This window comes from Oenanthe melanoleuca, chromosome 3 (assembly GCF_029582105.1).
Source record: "Oenanthe melanoleuca isolate GR-GAL-2019-014 chromosome 3, OMel1.0, whole genome shotgun sequence".
Taxonomy (NCBI): Eukaryota; Metazoa; Chordata; class Aves; order Passeriformes; family Muscicapidae; genus Oenanthe; species Oenanthe melanoleuca.
The window spans coordinates 60,913,533-60,934,850 of NC_079336.1; the positions used below are offsets into that span (position 1 = coordinate 60,913,533).

At 38.7% G+C, this 21,318-nt stretch overlaps 1 protein-coding gene across 2 annotated transcripts in view; it reads right to left on the reverse strand.

Moving 5' to 3' along the window:
* The window catches only part of ARFGEF3 (ARFGEF family member 3), an 82,888-nt gene that overhangs the window by 35,450 nt on the left and 26,120 nt on the right, over window positions 1–21,318 (reverse strand). The window contains exons 5-13 of one of the 2 annotated variants that reach the window (XM_056487789.1): window positions 17,893–17,961; window positions 15,164–15,295; window positions 13,266–13,388; window positions 11,726–11,768; window positions 10,675–10,753; window positions 8,746–8,850; window positions 5,829–6,153; window positions 4,346–4,458; window positions 2,712–3,622 (exon numbers count right to left, since the gene is read on the reverse strand). In XM_056487789.1, the coding sequence (XP_056343764.1) occupies window positions 2,712–3,622; window positions 4,346–4,458; window positions 5,829–6,153; window positions 8,746–8,850; window positions 10,675–10,753; window positions 11,726–11,768; window positions 13,266–13,388; window positions 15,164–15,295; window positions 17,893–17,961 (1,900 nt within the window). The remainder of the gene's footprint in view (window positions 1–2,711; window positions 3,623–4,345; window positions 4,459–5,828; window positions 6,154–8,745; window positions 8,851–10,674; window positions 10,754–11,725; window positions 11,769–13,265; window positions 13,389–15,163; window positions 15,296–17,892; window positions 17,962–21,318) is intronic. The other variant, XM_056487790.1, reaches the window with a different exon arrangement.

Below are 21,318 nucleotides of genomic sequence, written 5' to 3' on the forward strand. Positions count from 1 at the left end.
TTTATTTTGCATAAAAATGTTTTAAAAATGTGCAACCTCCTATAAAAGATTACAATTAAGAAGGAAGGTGTAGAAGTGCACAGAAAAGTGGATACTCCATTGAGAGCATGTATTTGAGCATCAAAAAAAGTGTTGGGAAAAAATATGTTCCTTAACTTCCTCTAAAATATGGGAAAACAAACAACTGCATTTGCGAGATGCTGAGATCACAGAAACAGAAGATGATACTTACCAGCATAAAAACCTTCCCTCTAACAAGCGTGGAATAAAAATGGAAGATCAGCTAACTTACTCCTAACTTCAGAGTTAACCAACTTACTTGCAAATTTTAATTTCACTATAACTCTGACTTCACCTTTTCCATGCTTATCTCAGCACTGCCTTAAATTCCTACCTCCATTCATTGCCTTTCAATGCTATGAGAACATCCTAATTTTGCAATGCTTGTAGGAAAAAGTACTAAATTGTATTATTCTTCCAATGTGTAGGAAAAATTGAAAAATTAAAGCAGTTAAATAAGGTCTCCCAGAAACACAAAAATACTTCTTACTGACTGGTCTCAGAACTGCGTCTATGTCTTTTCTCAACTCGAATCTCTAACCGACTCCCAAATTTCACAATGTATTCTTCAAGAATTATACATGAATAAATGTTGTATATACAATGAATGGGATCAATCACTCTAACTTCATCACCTAACTTGTGCCTTAAGCAGCTGGTGCTAATGAAGGACTCCTAAAGTAAGGACCTACACGTTGCTTATACCAGATCAAACTGGTGTCTCAGAACCTCCCCAGGGGGAGTTCTTGCCACTGACATTTGCTTCAACTTTCACACGTCTCTCTCTCTCTCTCTAAAGGTCTTCAAACTCATGGCTCTCTCACCTACACAGGAGCACAAGTTCTCACCCCAGGAGGACTGATGGACATTTGCTTAAGATCTGAGGTACAAGTTAAAGGACTGTTTCAGTTGGACTGAGTCTCATTCTAGGTGTCCAACTGAAACAGGAGCCGTCCAGATCTTACAAAAGTGAAAAAATACAACCCTGCAACAGCCATGAAAACTCCAGGATATCTCTTCCAGGCTGTCTTAATACAGTGACTTGCCGCTCCACTTTTCCAGGATTCCTTACTGAATGGTGTCTTTTAGCCACAGGGGTGGCTTTCTTTGAAAAGTGAAAGGTCTCTCTCAACAATCTAAGCCCAAGACTAGGTATCTTTTTAAGATATGCAAACCACAAATAATGTATTTAATGCAGAAATTGAGTTATATTCTTCCATTTTTCTCACTGTATTACTCATACTGAATGTCAAGAAAAGCTATGTTTAGCCTTAAAATCTAGAATTCTCCGAGGTCCACGTCTTCCAAAGCTTTAAAGCACTTTATAAAGATTACAGACAAATGGGAAAAGAAGTGGCATTCTCATTCATGCACAAGGGAACAGTTGCACAATGGTTTGAGCTAGGGGTCTAGTAGCACTGGTCTTTCAGCATAACCTCAAGATCACCTTTTTTCAAGAAAAAAGTGACAGCTTTTTTTTCTGTCACAAAAAAAAAAAAAAAGCTTCTGTGACAGAAAGGGTGCTTTTGAGTCCCTCAGTTAGGAAAATAGTTAATATTAACTAATGTCTCTTTTAAGGTATTTCCTTTCTGTGATATAAAATGGCCAATGTTTCTTAAGAATACCATTTATCATCTTCCTGAGTTAGGGTTTATTTGGGTAGCATTTAAACAGGATATCAGGAATATCATCTTATTCACACAGCTTCATACCCAAATTATACCGTATGATGATGGGAAAAGTTGCCCCTTCTTACTCTGTATGAATTTAATGTGTGTGAGAGAGCACAAATGAATGAAGCAATGATTAGGAGATGAACAATAGGAAAGGCAATTGCAGTAAAGTAGCTTAAAGAAACAGAGACATATTTCAACAAATATTTTCATTTTGGCCACTGTCAGAAAAGCAAAACCCTTCTAAAATATATACTTACACACATTTTAAATATGCTACCAACAGGACAAAATAGCCTTTGCATGCCTTTTTTTGTTTGACAGGTCAAGATCCCAAATGCTGTAATCATGAAAGAACTGAAGATATTTAATCTCTTAGAAGGCAAGATTTTAGTTTTTCACTTGGCCCGGGCTTTGAATTTCCTGTCATATTAGATAGCAGCATTAAGAAAAACAGAAGAGTGAAGACAAACTCTCCTCTTTCCTTATCCTTTCTAGAGCTTACTGCTGTGGAATTGTTACTATCTTCTTTGTGAGGCTGGCATTACTAAAAACAGTGCAGTGATGTACTGCGACTTATATCTCATTATGAACAGTTGTTGGTACTTCCCACACCCTTCTCATGCTAAGGGGCAATCCTGACCTCTTTTTAATGACAACGTGTGCACACTTCTCAACAGATCTTCACACACCTGCAAAGAGGTATCTTGCTACAGCAAATTCCATTTCTTTATTGATTCAGAACATAATTCAGAGCCTGTTAAGAGTCAATGGATTTGCCTCCCTTTGAATCAGTGCCTGCATATTCAATTTGCTATGCCCTAAGTGAAGTGTGTTCCTGTGGAGGAATGTATGATGTAAAGCCCAAACCTCCTCATGCTGGGTATGTTCTCTGAAGATGAAATCCTACAAGGGAATCTGCGTACAGTGCTGTCAGAGTGTGCATGCTGGTTAGACAGTAAATATTTGCTTGCAAACCTGAGCAGAATGTTGAAGAGAAGCTCTGCAGTGCTCCATCCACTTCTTCTATGCTGGGAAGAGCTATAAGCCTGGGAAGAAGCGCTTCAAGTGACTGGATAAAGAGCCGTGCACTGTGCTGGTCTGCTTCTTGGCTCTTGAGCAATTTCAGAGAGAGAGCAGCAGTGCGTAAGGACCTGTGGCCTGGGCAATCCCGCGGCGTCTGCTCCTCATCGGCCAGGGAACAATTGTCAGAGCCGATGTCTGACACATCTGACCTGCCCGAATCCTTTTCTGCTGCCATGGAATACTGATCACACGAATCAAACTCAGTCCTAGAAAGGTCCTGCTCATCTACACTGAAGTTACTCTCACTGTATCTGGATCCATAGGATCGGGTCTTGCAGTCAACCGATAAAAAGTTAGTTATATCTGGATAGACTATGGTGTGGCTTCTTTGAACAACATCTGGCTGGTCAATGGTTTCTGACTCTGGTTCTCTGTAATGAATCTCTTTGCTTTCATGTCCAGCTGGAGATGGCAGGGAGTTTTTTTGATTTTCTGTATTGTCCTCTGGAGTTGTTTGTCCCACATCCCCTTCCAAAGTAGTCTGCCCAGTGTCTGTGGTAACACTGATGCTAATATCAGGACTCTTCTCATTTCCTGATTCCCAGGCAGGGTTTTCTGAGGACAGGATGCGTCTCTGCCACCTGAAGTCAGCATCATTGATCTCCATGGAGTCCCTGCTTGTCTCGGTCCCATCCTTCAATTCTTCTAAGCGCTGGAGCAGCAGCTGGACCTGCTCTTCACTGAGACCCCTCCCTTGGCTCAGCTCATCTAACGCTCCAAGCAGGGCAAAGACACAGGACACTGAAGCATAACACGCTTCAATACCACCTTTGATGCACGCTTCCGTCATCCCATCCATGATACTACAATCAACACAGAGTTTATTTAAGTGATGCAACAGGTATGGTGAGCATATCCCCGTCATTCAACACCATCTTTACATAACCAGGAAAAATAGAAGTGAACTTATCCTGTAAGACTATTCTTGAGAAAGACAATTAGTGTAAGAACATATTATTAAGTCTCCCATGCAAACATGGCCATTCTGTAACGGGAGTGCCAATAAGGGGAAGTTGCCATGCATTTATACCAGCATGCACAGTATGTTCTCTCTTACAGACAAGCACTTAAACTAAAAAAAAAAAAAATCTCAACACCCAGCTGAACTAAATTTAAAGGCCATCTGTGTCCTGAAAATGATCTTATCTACAAGATATGATCTTTATGAGAACTGAGAACCCTTCTTGCTGAATATGACAATGTTTAAATTTTCTATGACCTCTTTAGACTTTATCTTGAAATTATACCTCTAAAGGAACACATTTATTTTACTGCAAGTTTAAGGACCCATACCCAAAAATTTTAATCTGTAAATCAACATATTTGGTGTATTTGGGAATTTGGGCAAACTCAACAAGGTGGTTATGTAGGTCTTTACAGACAGGCCAGACTGATGACAAACCAAGCAAGAACTTATTTGTCCAGGCAGATACCCTGGCTCATACTGGGTATGCTCCTGAACTGCTTAAGTGTTCTGTGTGCACAGGTTTAAGACAGAAGAAGCTAAAGGAGGAAACAAAGCGTACAGCTTGAGAAGATCCAGATGGGACTTTCTTTTAGAAATAGACCTCTTCTTGGATTCTGACTCAGAAAAGCAGGGCCCTGCCAAATCACAAAGCTGCCGAGGACTGCCAAGTATCTGAAAGGAAAGGAAACAGCAGTAAGTAGAATATTATCTAAGCATTATTTAAATACAATAAATAAGTCATAATTCTATCAAGCCCTGGAACCCAAGGTAGCACTACTGTAATTTCTCACAGCAATGGAAAACAGCACAGTGATGTTCAACTTATTAAAACTACCTTTCCTCTTTTTAGAGGCAGAAAAGCAAGTAAAGGAGAATATTTAGCAAGAATCACATTTAGAATGTCATCCAGTGCTTTACATTTTTGACTTATTTTTTTCATCTGATACTGCACATAAGACAAATTTTATGCCTACATAAGTATTTTTTTATTATAGTTATACCAAAGGAAGCCTCTGTCCTCAACCACCTCATCACAAAATTATGGAATCATGCAAAGATAGGCAAAGTGATTCCTTTAGACTCAACCTGCTAGGGTGGCACCTTGTGCCACCAGGAAATACAAACAAGCATGTATTAATCAGCCCAAAGAAGCAACAGGTATGTCCTGCACAAAACAACATTAGACTAAGCTTTTCCTAAAACTTCAGTTATCATCTTGCTATCATTTCAAATTAGAGAAAGACAATGACAGTATGACTCCTAGTTTAGACAGGAACCAAATGGGTGGCTTGTGGTGTTGAGATTTTTCAGAAATAGAACAGCCTAGATATGCACAAGTTAGATAAGAAATTCTCTAGGAGATACCACTGTTCCTACAAATTACATAAATTTCCTTGTGTTCCATAACATGAGAAGAAAGGTGCCCATGTGGAATGGAAAAGTCCATGATTTCAGCTAATGCTCAAAGAAGTCTCCTACTGCTCTCAGAGGCACTGGGCAAGAGGCCAGAATGGACTAGTCTTGAAATGGCTTCTTAAGCCATTGACAGCTTTCTTGCATCTATCATAAAAAAAAAAAAAAAAAAAAAAAAAAAAAAAAAAAAAAAAAGAAAAAATTCCAAGAAACTTTCAAAAACCTGGCATGTAATCAAAGCATATATTCACCTTAATGCCTGGAAACCACACTGTGAGGATGTGTCTGGGGAAGGATGCCAAAGAAGTTGCAAACTGGATCGTTATGCTCTATCTCACCCAAAAGAGCAGTTGTGACTCAGTGATAGGATCTGCTCCATGCAGCACCACAGCATGAGCACCAGCAGAGTTGCCACAGTAGCTTGCATTATGGAGACAAATACAGCTAGTACAACTGCATCAAACTATTTGTCAGAGTGGTGCTGATGTACCAGCTGTGTTCAGAAAGGACAATTTCAACATCCCTAGGTGGGAAGGTTGAAATGCATTGGTATGCACATATCAGCAATGCTCACTGTTAAATAAACATTTTGTTTTATTTGCCTGGATTAGCACATGTGATCACCCTACCTCTTTCATAATTTTGATGGCTTCTACTCGATGTTGAGGTGGTGGGTAAAGCAATATCCGGTGATACAGAGACTGCAGCACAGGCTTCATGGATTCCACCGACCCCACCAGTCGAACCAGTTCTGCTGCAATATAATATATGGTCCGTGCAACGGGCCCACTAAGGGCAGGGGCTGTGGAAGAACAACCTGAACCCCGGCCATGGTCAGAGATCCCTGAAGAAGGGGAATCAGTCTCAAGGCAGATGCTGCTGTGGGCAGAGGTGATAGTTTTATCATGGATTGGATTTCCCAGGATTACTATTAGGGCTGGACACAGTTGCTTCCTGGAAACGAGAAAAGCAGCAGATGGTAACTGGAAAAAAAAATACTCTTACAAGAACAGATTGAAAATAGCCCATGGTTAAATGAGAAACACACTCTTGTTTTAATGATCAGTCAAACAGCAGTGGTTAGATAGAAAAACAAATTATGCCAGGCTTTTTTCATCTCCCAAGCATCAGCATGGTAGTCCATATGGAAATACCTCTGTGTGCTGTAGAAACATGGTACTGATTTTGCAAGTTCATGTTGCTGCACAGTGCTGTCCCTTTACAGGATAGCATGCCTGCCTCTTTCACTGGCTGCAGCCTAGAAAAAGGTAGAAATTCTAGGCTTCCACTGCTCAGTGACTCTTTTTCAGTTCACCTTGGGAGATTTAAAAAACCTGACTAAACAAGAACTGATCTATGTTAACTAGAAGGCTGAATGTTCCATCACTGAACTGTGCATGCATTATTTTATTAAGCATCCTTAGTTGTGAGCCTCTGTTTGGCTGTCTTTTGAGAACACAATGAAATCCCTCAACAATAACTCAAAGTGTGCACTATACTACTCATACGCCACTATCCAATAAGTACCCATCCTTCCTTCAACTGTCTAACACTCATTTTAAGTGATTCAACACCAGCTGATTACTCTTCTGTGAAACCAAAGCCAGCTCAGCACTTTGCTCCATTAGCTGCTATTTCAGCTTTGCTCTCATGCACTTGACATTTTACTTCAGTCTGCAAGACCTTAATTTAAGAAGCCAAGTGCTGCTTGAGAATGAATCCCAAATCTGGTTTTCACCCACGTCTCAGAGGTTCAAGCAAGTACCTACAGCAAACCCCCAATTACAAGTAACAATTCAAAAAATACATCCTCATAGGTAACTACATTTTATTTTTTCTCAAGGTTTTATGCAGTCCAGAATTTTCACTGGTTTGCTTAGTAAGATTTCTGAAACAGCTCAGCTTCCCCAAGTCACAGAAAGAAAACTAGCTTCTAATAGGACATCAGATAATGACTCTGAATATGCTTACTCCATTTATTCCTCCAATCAAGTGCATTTCAAAACACAACAATTCACTGCTTAAGAAACATGCCTGTCTCAAAGCATGCATAATCATGGGTTGCAGCAACAATTTATTCCCCACATATCTTAATCCTATCAAAGTGTTTCTATATCAAACTATGGAGAATGCTGTCAGCACACAGAGCTAAATCTTCTCTGTCTGCTCCCTTCTTTATCTTCTTTGGGAATTGACTACAAAGTGCCTGTCAGAGTGAAAGCTGTGTGCACGTAGGCAACAGCTCCTTAAAGAAAAATGACAACTACCAGTTTAGATCACAGCCTCAGACAGGTAATGTATTAGTGTGCACAAAATGTTCAAAATTATGTTTGCAGTTTAAACTGTTTCTTATCTTCCTAGTGTTCTGGGGTATTTTCCCCCACTCAAGCAGGTAGCTGAAGCATGCATGTTCATTCCTTGGCAGCAGTGCAGGTTAAGAAGTCCCACCCCTGGTGGCTTGCCCTCACGGTGCACAGTTACACATACAAACACCCGTAGACTTGCAGCATAAACTGGATTGTCAAAAGGATGTAAATTGAAAATAGAACAGGAAGTGTTTTCTTTCAACTGAAATCATTTCAGTGACCTTGCACATAGGATGGCCCCACAGTCTGTCACATAGGCATAAACAAAGAGTTGTGTGAAATTCAAAGGCAGAAACTTCTGAAGTGAATCTGCCATGAGAGAAGGAGTTCGTCTCGTATGTTAGATCTCCAAGCACCAGGTCCTTGTGAAACCCTGCCTAGTGTTACCAGTCAACCTCCCAGTCTTGCAGCCACAGATGTTCCTGGGACAGCAGGGGGAGTTGTGGGTGCCTCTACATGTTCCATCCTTAGAACTGGGCCCAAGTCAAACACTTCCAATCACAGGGTAAAAGCACAAGAAACACATTTGCCGTTAAAAGTCACATATATCTTTCCTTAATACAATCACTTGACAAGGTCAGAAGATGGGCACAGGCTGCAAAGAACTGCATATTAGTTACATTCTTGCTTTATTACTATGACTCAATTATCCATAGGCTATAAAAACCCCATTATTTCCATCATAAGGAAAGAAGGATTATTTCAGGTGCTGGTGATGGTATCAAACAATTTAGAGGTAGATATGAACACCAAAGATATCAAGCCTTCCTGGTGAAGTGTATTACAAAGAAGAAATTCTTGATAAAATAGAAGCACCATTAAGACTATTTAGCCTCAAACCTTAGACAACAATGCAGGTCACAATAAGCATTTCTGGTGACCAGCACACATTTGATATTGATTTTGCTTATCTTCCTGTATTACTGTATCAGAACACTAAGAATCCCAACAGTACCCTCCTATAAGCAGAGCATCTCTGTGTTTAATGCCACACACAAATCCAAACTACTGCAGAAAGCATAACCAATTTTATACCAGGCACAGGAAGAACTGATAGTAGGTTAACAGCCAGCTCTGCTCACACCTGGAGACTTTTTACAGGCTTTTTTGCAAGGCTGGGGGGAGCAGGTCCTTTAATATTTACAAACTGAGTATTTGCATTAGCTTCAGATATACTCACCATATGAGATCAGTGAATCCTTTGTGCTGGTGCATGCTTGGGGAGGAGCTGTTTAGCATGGAGAGGATACACTCCAAGTAAAGAAGCTGCAGCTGACGATTGTCACTGGCAAAGAAAAGATGCCATTCACATAATATTAAAACAAAGATTACTTAATTTTCTAAAATAACCACATTAGTTCACTTTAGAATGATGCCATAATTTGCAGCAGCGATTTATTTTGCTTCTTTCTACCAATTTACAAAGGTGTGATCACCTGCATCACCCCATTTATTTTGTACTGACCACATGCAGTGATCTACTATTTAAAAAAAATAAGTGAAGAAAGAGTAAGAATAAAACCCAAATAATTACTCAAATTCAATCTAATATCTTATGAAGGAAGCCTTAAACACAGGAAAAAAGACAACAGAAGATTTTGAATTATTGGATAGTTTCTTCAGGCAATCTGAAGCATGTTTAGGCTACTCTCTTCTGGTTTGTTCTTTTTTTTTCTTGGTGATGGCCAATGGTCAAAAGTCAATGCCTATAGGCAGAAAGTCACACAATAACAGGGCTACCTTTCAGGGCCTTACCAGTTACTCTGTCAGAACCATAAACTCATCAGAAAGAATATGAAAGAACCTGTGGACACCTAGAACTGATACACTTGTGACATGCACTGTGCCTGTGCCTACTCTTAATGTTAACTGCAGGATCCAGGGGACATGCAAGGCTGAGGTCTGCCTTAGGAAAGGAGCACTCCATGGCAAGTGCACCCACAGTATGGTTTTCACTCCTAAGAAAACCGGGATTTAATAACTCTCTTTTGGTCAGAGATGAGAGCTGGAGGAATGCACTTCCTGATAAATGATTGTACATCAAGGAAGCATAAAGAGTGGATTTATCTGAATTGAAATTAAGGACTGAGAACTATCTGTTTTTCTGTCACTGCCTGAGTTTCTTTTGTTCACATATATGAATTTGCATCCAAGTACAACAATACCTGCTTCACATGCCATGCAGAAAACACTGAAACCTGAGGCTCAAGGCTAGATTTCTAACTCTGTGCTATGGAGGGTTAAAAACTGCTGGCTTCTTAAATATTTTAAAGGTTTTTCCTCACAATGGTCCACACCTGTCTGGAAAGATACATGCATTCCAGGCACAGAAGCCTTCTTTCCCAACAGCTTTTCTTACACTGTGTCTTAATGCAGATAATCATCACCTTGCAGTTGACACTTGCATGGGCATGCACAGGGCATCCCTGCACACTTGATTTTATTTTCCCAGATGCCAACACTGATTAAATAATGCTAAGGCACTCCTCTGAAATCCTGCTGTTATTAGAGGCACTCATGGGAAGAAAGTCTGCAGAAGAACTGCACATAGATATCTGTGCTATCTTTGCCTCTGGTAGTTTCTGAAATCTGCACAGCACATAACACACTGTCCATAAAAACCCGTTTTAAAAGATAAGATCATGCATTTTCAAGGAGGTAGAGTGTATGATATTCCTAAATTGGAGGAATTCTTTGATAGTTCAATTAGATAATGTTCTTCAATTGGATAAATGCTACCTAAGAAGGACAGGTTTATTCATTCTGAATATGGTATCTGTTAGGTCTTTCCATGGCTCTTGTAATTGTTATTCTCTATGATGGTTCTTCCAGCCAGAAAAAAGAACTTCTCCTTGGGTTAGTATTTTGATGTATGGACATTATCTACAGATTAGATTTACTGGAAACTCTTTAAAGCTGAACAGTGCACAAGGAAGGTAAATTAGCTCCTCATTTCAAGCAAGGATTAAATTAATGCATCATGAACAATACTGTAGTAAACACTTAATTTTGCTCCATAATTCCAGAACTACAACAGTACCATCACAGGCATCAGTGAAACTCTCAACCTCCAGGTAATAGATTGAAATTATAAACTTAAATAACTCACTTTATGACAGCCTGGAGCTTCTCACAGAGCACAGTGAGGACAGATACAACATCATCACAAAGAGACTCAGCTGAAGTACCTCCAAAAAGGACAAAGATCAGAGGCATTACATGTGAGCAGCTGGATTACAACATCATTTAACTGCATGGGCTTTCAGAGCTGGTCAGAGCTTCTAAACAAGGAGCAGGACTACCAAAATTCATAGACAAGATGCAGTAGGAAAAGTCCTAGATTGGAAAGTGATTGCCACAAAATGCAAAAGCAGCAGTATTAAATCCGGAGGGAGCACTAATTGCTTACATGCATTTACAGAAGGTTAGCTGAAATCAAATTCAGATAATAAAATAAGTATACAATTAAATAATAAAAAAGACTGGCTCCAGTATTTCTACATGGCAGCTGATTTCTGTATCTCTCCCTGCAGTTTCTCTCTCTTACACATTTTCTGATGTCTGACCAAGTTTTGATCTTATAAAAGAATGCTTGTGCTCTTCAAAGATTTTACTGTCTATTCAGACAAGTTCTTCTAAGAAATCCTGTGTGAAGGTCAGAACCAGGGACTACTTTTTCCTCCTAGAAGATTGAAAGTTAAGCCACAATGGGAACAGAAAAACTCCTGTAAAATAATCACCTGGAAAGTAGTCATTATATAAACAATGTCTTTGGCCTGAAATACAGTAACAGTCGTTTTCAGATTCCACATCCTACTCTGGGAATCTATTTCATTTCAGGAACTAAAGACTTACTGAATTTTTTTCCAGACCAGTGAAACTCCTAAATTACAGAAGTTAGCACCTTGAAACAATAATTTATTGCTATGTTGAGTGCAATGTTGTCATGGTCCAAATGAAGACGAACTGGAAATATCAGGAGCTGAAACGGCTGTCTCAGTTTTTACCACAGGTAACCAAGAGAGCACCAAACTACAGAGAAGTTATGAAATCCTGTGGGTGCAACTCCCATGACATCAAACAGCACTGTGATGATAAAAGGAAAGCTAAGAATAAAAAAGCTGGATTGGAAGGAGTCACTAAAGAAGTATTACAAATACCTTGACTCTTGAATTTCTGCAAGGTGTCAGGGTTTTCAACTATCTGTTGAGGAAAAACAAAGGTGGTGTAATTGGTGCAATGGGCAGAGGAATGTTACAGAAGCAATACTTTAACAGCAGAACTTTCTTAAATTCCTGTCCTCTATCTGTTTTGGGTTTTGTATTAGGGTTTTTAAGTGAACCTTTTGCAAAACATTTTTTTAAATTCCTTAAGATTTGTTTTAACAGTCATTTAAATTTAAGAAATTTGTGTCTCATTTAGGTGAAAGCTTTTTTAATCCTTAAGGGATTACCTACACCTAAAACAACTCAGTAATAATTAGGCATGTAAATTGCATTTAAAAGAAGTGAGAGAAAAGCATAGTTGAGACTCCATAAACTACTTAGAAACCAAAATAAATTGAGCATTAGAGAGTTTATAACATTGACAATGTTAATGTTACAGTACCAACAGAATTAATGGCAGTCAGGAAATGGAAATGACCTCTTACATCGCTTGGTTCAGCTGCGGTATAGGATTCTTCCTATTGTGCACAACAGGGTCAAGCCAAATTCTCACAAGCATCAATAACAAACTGCCAGGAACTAAATGCAGTTCTCAGATGCTTTTACCTACTCCTCAGCTAAGAAAAGAACTAACAAAATTGAATTTGCAGACCCAAAATGCTTCTGTTTGTTTGTAGGGTTTTTTTTTTTGGTAAATGCTTTGGCTAGTAAAATTAACCTACTTAGCACCAACAGAAGACAAGTTTACTTAAACTGATTAATTCTTTTTGTAGTTTCTCAGCAGGATAAAAGCAATCTAGTCTACTAATCTGAAAAAGAAGTGATCATCTTAACCCAAAACAGATATAAGGAAAACAATCTGTACAACTACAGTCCTTGAAATTTCCTAATAAATAGAAACCAATTTTTACAAATAGTACTTCTTTGACAATATGGTATTATACAAAACAGTACAAGCAAATGTAAGAAGCCAATGGAACTCCACATGTACCCAGAACATTTACAGTTGAAAATGTGCTGGAATTTCAGTCAAACAGCTCTCATGGATTTTAATAATAAAATAAATAAAATTATATTTATTTTTGCCAACAAGGAAAAAAAAAATCAATAACTTAAAATTATCTTCTATAAAAAATAGGAGAAAAACCTCAATTACACTTTCCTTAGTTGAGAATCTGTTTTCATTACATAAATATTTAAATTTACATAAATATGTCATGCAAAAAGTTTTGGCAGAAGGATTTCAATAAACCTTAAAAAAAAAACCAAGCAAACAAAATAAAAGAATGGAAAAGGCTGAGGCAGCCTGACATCAGAACAAAGTCTTTTTTGTTTAATGGAAGGAAAAAAAAACCAAACCAGCCAACTAGAGTTGACAATATGAGAGCTCTGAGACAGGCATAGTCAGAGCCCAAAAAAGCTTTCTAACAGGATTAATTGAGGAAGTGTCAAATAAAAGCCACAAGGCATTCAGATGAACAAAACACGATGCAGCCATGGACATGGAACCATTTGTTGACGCCAGAAGGCTCACCATGTTCTCCTGCTTTTGTCGTAACTGTAAAGTCAAGTCACTCAACATTTGGCTGAGGGTTGCCCGCACAGCGGTGTTAATGCTCCGCTGGTGACAGCTAGATACATATGTCTCAATGCAAACCTGATGAGGAAACAAGACAGCAGCACAAAGAGATCAACTCCCACTTATCAGGAACACATCTCAGGAGGATACCAAGGTCTCTCGCATGCAGATAGTCAGCCTTCCTTACTATTTCTTATTGCTTTATTAGCACATTAGAAGTTTTTAGCAGTCTTGGTTGGAAAATCAAGTAAGTAGCATCTAGAAGCAGCCTGCAATTCATCAGTCTCACAGCTGCAGGAATGGTAGGGCTAAACTGGCATAGTCTCCTGTCAAACCCAAGTGATTTTGGCATTTGTCTCACTTTGTACAGAACTCATTGAATGCTGCTTTGATCGTTCATCTCTTGATATTGTTATTTGTAACTCTCTGTAAATTTATGTCAGCAATGTAAATACCCTCCAATTCTTCAAGCTGGTTGCTTCTGTATTTTCCACTTATTCTGTGATAATTATTACATACTGTGACACATCTGAAAGCCTTTAAAGCCTTTCTTAACACAGAAAATACAATAGCACTTTACCATAAATAACAAACAATTGCCTTTTAATAACTGGCAATCCAGCAAAGCGCTCCTCTGCTCAGAGATCCCATGGGAGCCAAGGTAGCAACAGAAGAACACTGATGGATCATCCAGCTCCTAACTCCATGCCCAGCTGCTGGCAGCTTTCTGACAATATGCTGTGCCCAGAGTCATGCTTGACTTTTGCCCCAGGTGGAGTTGCACAAAAGGCTGCCAAAGTGTTACACAGCTGGGATCCTGGGGACAGCACACTGCAAAGTGCAGTTTCCATCCTACATCAGGTAATCTGTGGGAGGTGCTGGGTCTCTGTAAGACCTGCTGCAACTGGAGCAAGCAGTGTAAGCACACTGCCCAGTAACTACTAAGCAGACAAAAGTCTTGATGGAGCTGAGCAGGTTTGTGACAGAACTGTACAACACAGTCGTCTTAAAGAAGCAGTTTTGGTCCTTTGTCCTATACTAAGCTTTATCATTCACAATGACTGCAAGAATCCCTAAAATCCAAGCAACCAAATTTAAAAAAAAGTAAATGACTGTTCACATACTTTCATACTTTTCAGTTTTAGCGGTTTTATTCTGCCATTGTTTAGATATATAACAAGTAAGAACTGTTAATTATAAATTAAACTAGCTGTGAAAAATTATTAAAATTATCAATTATTAAAAATATAAATATGCAGTATAAATTATGTGCATAAGGAGTATACATAAATGCACCTGGTGTACATTTTTGAATGAGAAAGATATTATATGATGTAAAATCATTTTTATAGCTCCCTAATGAGGATGAGTTTTTAAGAGGGGAAAAATTAAAGTGATCTGATTACATAGTCTGATCGGTATTGACATAGGCACACAAACAAGACTCTTGATTATTTCTAATGCCTATTGAAATGAAGCCAAGCTGTCAATAGGTCAGTGATGAAGATGTTTTTACAAGTTGGCCTGGACCAATCTGCCCATCATTAAGCTACCACTTGAACCCCAGTGGACAAAATAACCCTAAAAGCCTGTTAACTACATAAAGCCCTTCACAGAGGCCAGACCATTCCAGTGCTGTTGAGATCATTCTTTTTGAGCTGTAAGCCTTTTTCTAGAATAACTAAATTAATTAATGAAATACCATTCTTAGAGGTAGGCTGACTTTCTGGAAAGAGCATGGTTGATATCTCCTGCTTCTCTCCCCTACTCATGAAACTAATAAGCAAACAATACTGTCCACTACAGCTGCAATCTTACAGAAGGCCTGTGTTCTAAATGGCTGGGCAAGGTACCTTTTGAAAAGCCACTGATGAAGAAGCAGCAGTAAAAATGCGAGAGCTCAGGGCTCCAAAGAGCTGTGCAATGGACATTTTGATCATTTCATGCACTCGGGGACTTCCAGCTCTATGGCATGCAAAACACAACTAAGAGCAAAACACAGAATGGTTAGCTAATGAAACACAACAGTTACACAAAACAAACCTCTAGAAGGCACACAGGAGGAACAAACACACATAAAAACAAGCAACAGCATCAACTAAATTTTCTTGCAGGTGTCTAGGCAAGCATGGAAAGGTGCACAGGGCAAGATTTAATCTGTTTTTCATACTACTAATCTATTTTCAATGCTGTTAATACTTAGGGCACAAATTATAGTATTCTTCATGTTGGATGCTTCCTTAATTTGAAGCTGATATGGTTCAGAAAGATTTCAAGTGCCACTGTTTTGTACACATGAACTGCAAACGATCAGGCAGTGCAAAATGGCCAGAGTGGAGCTTTGTTTGCCAGAGACAGTCCTCAGGGAGTTGCACCAGTAATGAAAGCAGCACCTTTCAAATCCTGCAGTGGCTCTACTTGCTACAGTGTGCAGGCTAGGAAAACTAAGGGACTGACTTTAAAACAAATAAACAGCATGGGCACTGGAACGTGGGCTCCTCTCTTCCACCTTCCCCTTAGAGCAAGTCAGAAGTTAAGCAAATGCTGAACTAAGAAACGATTTTCTGTTTCTTACTGCTTATACACTGGAAAACTCAGATACAAAGGCATAGTGATGCCACCTGTTAAAGTCTTTGCCTTACCTAAAGCCTGGGCAGGAGGAACTGGGGGAAGCATGTATGCACCTGGTAACATTTGCTATTTAGAAAGACCTAGGCTATTTAGAAAAACCTGAGGCAGCATTTTCTCAAGAAGTGTGAAGAAAATAACTGTACCCCCAAACACTCCAAATAGAAGCAAGCACATGCTGCATTACTGCTTGTTCCAATTCATTGAAGGAAATGAGTTTTGCTTGCTTTGCTGGCACATCTTATCATGCATTAGAGTCTTGTTCGCCATAAAAGAACTTGCATTGTCCTCATTTGTATCAGTATACTAGCAAAGCATTTTAACAACCAGGTTGGCCTTCTGAGAATAAAAGTGAAGTGTAACTACCAAAACCATCAGTTTCACATCAGTCTGTGAAAGACAACTGTCAATTTTCAGAATGCTTTTGATGAATAAGAATCCTGTTGTTTAAAGAGAAGGTACAGAGAAAATATTATTTCTCATTATTTCTACAGTTTATAGTACACAGACTACGACTGATTGACCATTTCCACCCAGTATCAGGTAATGCTTTTAAAGACTGAAAGCTGAAGGGTTCAGAGTCATTAAATGCTTTTGCAAGCAAGCACTTTGTTTAATCTCAAGCTCTTTACTGACAGCAAAGAGATGCACTAAGCTGAATTCATCAGCTTTTGCCTTGAGTATTATGAAATCTGTGAGAAATGTGAGAAAAACTGCAGTAGGAGAAATTATCTGTATTTTTTTTCAGTGTGTGACACTGACATAAAGAGGGTTTAGTAGAAATTAAAAAACTGGGGCTTGCTTTAAGTGCAATTCAGCTCATCCCTGCTGCAGCATCTACAGATGGGGCTTACAAAGACCTCCAAAAATAACCACACCTTATGGTCTCACCTAGCACAAGAGAAATGAAAATCTAAGCTATGCTAATCTAGAAAGATTACTATCTTTTTTAAAAACCTGGTATATGTTATATACAAGAACTATTTATGTTGTTTACTTGCCTTTTAAAGCTCTTTTTGCTTTTACAAAATGGAAGTAATTTTCTTTGGTTCCCTGTTATCCCTACAACACCTTTCTCAAATTCCAATAAGATAAGGCAAGGTCAGTTTTATTCTTAAACTCAGAAAATACTGTAACTTGCAGCTAAAGTAAGCTATTTTTATATGGTATTACCAAAAACTGAGAAGGAAAATGTCTCTAAATGTCTACAGACACTTGAGAGTGTAGGACATGTAAGTAACATTTACATTCCTCCATGAACACTAGCTCTGCCCATACCATGTTAACAATGTAATTTTATAATAAATTCTACACAGGAGGATTAAGTGTTCCTGTGCATTTTCTCTAAGCTGAACAAACATCCCATGGCTTGCAACACACTGTACTAAAAATATCACCCATCTACAAAGGCCCACTTAATATGCCTGCAGGTATGTTTTTCTACAACCAAAGTTTTTTTACAATCTAATTCAGACTAAAATCTAATGGAATAAAGGGAGTAGAGTGATTAACAATGGATCTAGAGGCATTATAGTGTTTTTCTTGGATGTGTCTGGAAAGAGATACACACAAGGAATATTGAGGCATTTGTCCTAACCTGGCACAGTATGGCTTATACACTTCTCTTGAGGAAACTTCATTAGTGTTAGAGTTGCAGCCAGTAAGAAATCAGCACCGTGCTGGTTTATGAAGAACTCAAGAAATTTTTTCTATTGCAAAAAGCAAAATAAAGTAAATTTGAGTAGTAGTATATGTGCAAGACTGCCTTCCCATGCAAGCCCAAACCTGCCCCAACTTGCAACTATTTCTTCACACTAGACATAAGGTAATACCAGTCCTAAAGATGGCAGACGTGTATTAGACTGGCTCAGTTTCAGGTTACATATGGAAGACATACTCTAGGTAGTGGGGATAGGTTAAGTGACACAAGCTGTGGTAAAACAGAGGCACTTACCTCGGCAATCTTCAACACTGAACTCCCATTCAGTTCAAAGGTGGAGGTATATGTTATACAGAGCAAGACCTTGCATCAAAAGACAGGAAATGAAAAAAATTAGGTTTCATCAATTATTGACTCACTTTTTCACCCATGTGCTTCTATCCACAACTCCTTCCAATTTTGGGAATAGCACCAGAAGCTTCTTAGCACCATGTGTTACTGGGAGAGAGGAGATCCTCATGAGAAGCTGCATCTGTTGGCCCCAGAGGCACTACAGAGGATTACTTATTGCTGTCTCCTACACATGGCCACCAAAAGGAAGACAACCCAGTGATCAACTCTGGCCTCAGACCCCTATTCATATTTTAACCACAAGCTTTGCATGATTTATAATCCACCCTTCCATTCATTTCTATCAATATAACGAAAGAGGAAGGAAAAATGCATACAATCACGTTATTACTTAAGTGGCACAGATATATAAACAAGCCATTAATTACTGCCTGAGGATTTCCCAGCACAGTTTATTTTTAGTAAGTGTATTATAATCACTTGGTAATGAGTAGCTAAAAAACAATCCATAAGCCCCAGTTCATGAAGGGAGGCTTGTTCTGTCCTGAATTCAGCAGGAGGAATAATTCAACATCTTACTTTGAAGAGAAGGGGAGTGAGAATGTGATGTGAACCACTAGGGTAAATGGGTGAGTGAGGCAATGTGGTGTGATGCCTTTTGCATCTGGAGTTGTCCTCCCTCCCTCCTGTCTTCCTTTCCAATCTCTTCTGCCTCACAGAAGACAGAGTCTCAGCTACTGTTCTCTCTCCTTCAAAGCAAAAATACCTTCAGTACCAGAATTTATGTTTGGCTTGGTCTGAAACAGTGAGTTTCTTGGGATAAGTGTACCAGCAAACATCAATCACATTAAAACCAATGTATTGGTCCCTACAACTTCTCAGCCCTACACAGAACTACTGTTCTCTGCTTTGCAAGGAAGTTTGGGGCCTCAGATAAGTCAACATTATTGGCTGTTAACTAGAAGCAAAGTACAGAAGAGTCTATCCACAGGTGATTGTGACATTTTCCTGAAGGAGGACATAAATAAACTGTTTTGCATTTTGAGAGTCAAACTGTAAAGTTTCTATACACTGAAATGCACTGCACCTTTACAAATTATTTTCTTAGCAGAAAACTTGTATTTCACTACAGGATGTCACACCTTACTCCAGGGTTGTAGGGTTTTTTGTTTGTTTGTTTACACTTTTGTTTTGGAAATAAAACACCAATAAGGAGCTTGATCCTGTTCTTACAGAAGATGATTTTACTACAAAAAGTGCTCCAAGTAAAGCACTGTGTAACTGCAATTTTACAGTTATCTGTATATGTTACCTTGACTTTACTCTCGGTCCTTCATGAACAGAAGCTGAATAATGTAGATAATTACTAGAGGTAGTGATAACAAAAAAGGGCATGCTACTCTTACGAATTACAGTAGTCCTGCACTAGAAACTCTTTTTTAGATATTTAGCATTTATCTTTGGAGCAAAGCAAAGTTTCTGAGCCAAGTTCCTTCTTCATGGTTTCTCTTTTCTTTGAAATGGACAAAATGGATTTTCTTAGGAGTGTTATACAGCCCACCTCAATATTACAAGGAGAGGTACAAGCTACAGAGAACTTGGCAGAGAAAGTAATCTAATTCTAACCACAAACAATTAATAATGCTGTACTTTGTATTTCTTGATAGGAACTCCACAAATTTCTCTGCAATTCACAACATTTACTGTTACATGCACAAGTGCCAGTGAAAAGGAACTGTGGTACCTCTTTTCCTGTCCCTAGAGCAAATTCTATAGAACAACAGAAAAGTAAATAGTCAATTTAAAAAACTCTCAATAATCTCATTTGGCTAATAAATACATAAGTTATAAGGCCTGTTATTTCCATCTGCTGTTCAGTCCATATGTGCAAAATTTTGAACTTTGAAGCCAAACAATTTTGTTTAGTACTAACTGGATTCTTAACTACTGGCCAGCCTCATGGTCAGCTGTGGGGCCTCACTTTCTCAACCATTAATTACCCTGAAATTTTATTGACATTTCTAACAGCTGTGAGAGCTCAGCAGCTGGCTAAAAATGTATATTCAGTACTTAAGGAAAAACTGATTTCTACCCTCCAGACACTGCTGTGTAAAACACAGGTGTAGAACACAATTCCTAAATCCAGAGACAGACAACTGTTACCTCCCACTGACAAATCTGTTCTTATCACATTAAGAACTGCGATGGACATCCATGACTAATCCTATTCAGTGGTTTGTGTGTCCTTATTTTCCCTGCTTGTAAAACCTTATTTACTTCATGTGATTTTCTGCTCTGTTGTCCCATCTTGACTTTGTAGGATGTGTTACTATCTAATGCTTTCCACAGATCAAAACCTGGATGCCAATACACTACAATTCATGGATGGACACACCAGTTCAGGAATTCTTTTAAGCCTTTGCTCTTCAAAATCTCTTTCTTCCCTCCTTTATAAAAAAAAAAAAAAATCCACCTTTCATAGCACTGAACTGTGAAAAGTTAGTACATATATATATATACACACACACACACACATATATATTCCTTTCTGCCACAAATTTCAAAAACCTGCATGTAACATCTGAATGACAGAAACATCAGAGATCAAGCTCAGTAAGGAAGTGATGATCAAAACTTTGCTATGAAGCAAAAGAGAACTTCAGCAAAAAGACTGCTAAGTTTTGACTGCTACTCTTTATAAAAAATAAGACCTCAGAATCCCCTAGCTAGAGAAAGGGCATACGATCTGAAGCAATCAAATGACAGAAGCAAAGTTACCAGCCAGTATATTCTTGGCTTGCTCCACTGCTACTGCTTTCCCTCATAAATCATTTGTAAGCTCTGAACCACCGTCTCTGACCAATACACAAGACTGCCCTCAGCTATGATTTCCATCAGTGCTGCTGCAGGGCTCATTTACAGTCTTGGCAGAAATCCAAACACTTAACTTGCATGTTTTCCCATTTATGTGGAACAAACAGGAAGACAGCAGGCTCCTCTTTTAAATTACTGGATGAAAAATGTGACTAAAATCAACCAAACAAAACCAAACTTAATCATTCAGATCCACTGAAAACACTGAGTCTCCAGACAGGATATCCCCATAGACTGCCTAACTACTCATGACACTAATTCTAACAATCTGTATTTTAAAAAATTAAAGAAAAGAAAGATAGAGCCTTTCTTGGGCAATAACACGCTGTTTTTTGCAGCTACTGGTATGGAAGGCAAAAAAAAAAACTACAAAGCAGCTCCTAATAACTAGAAAGCAATTCCAGCAAAAGACAAAATTGAAAATCAGCTTTTACTGATTGGTATTGACTCTAAAACACTTTTTTTTTCCTTTTTTTTAAAGAAGGAACTTATAGG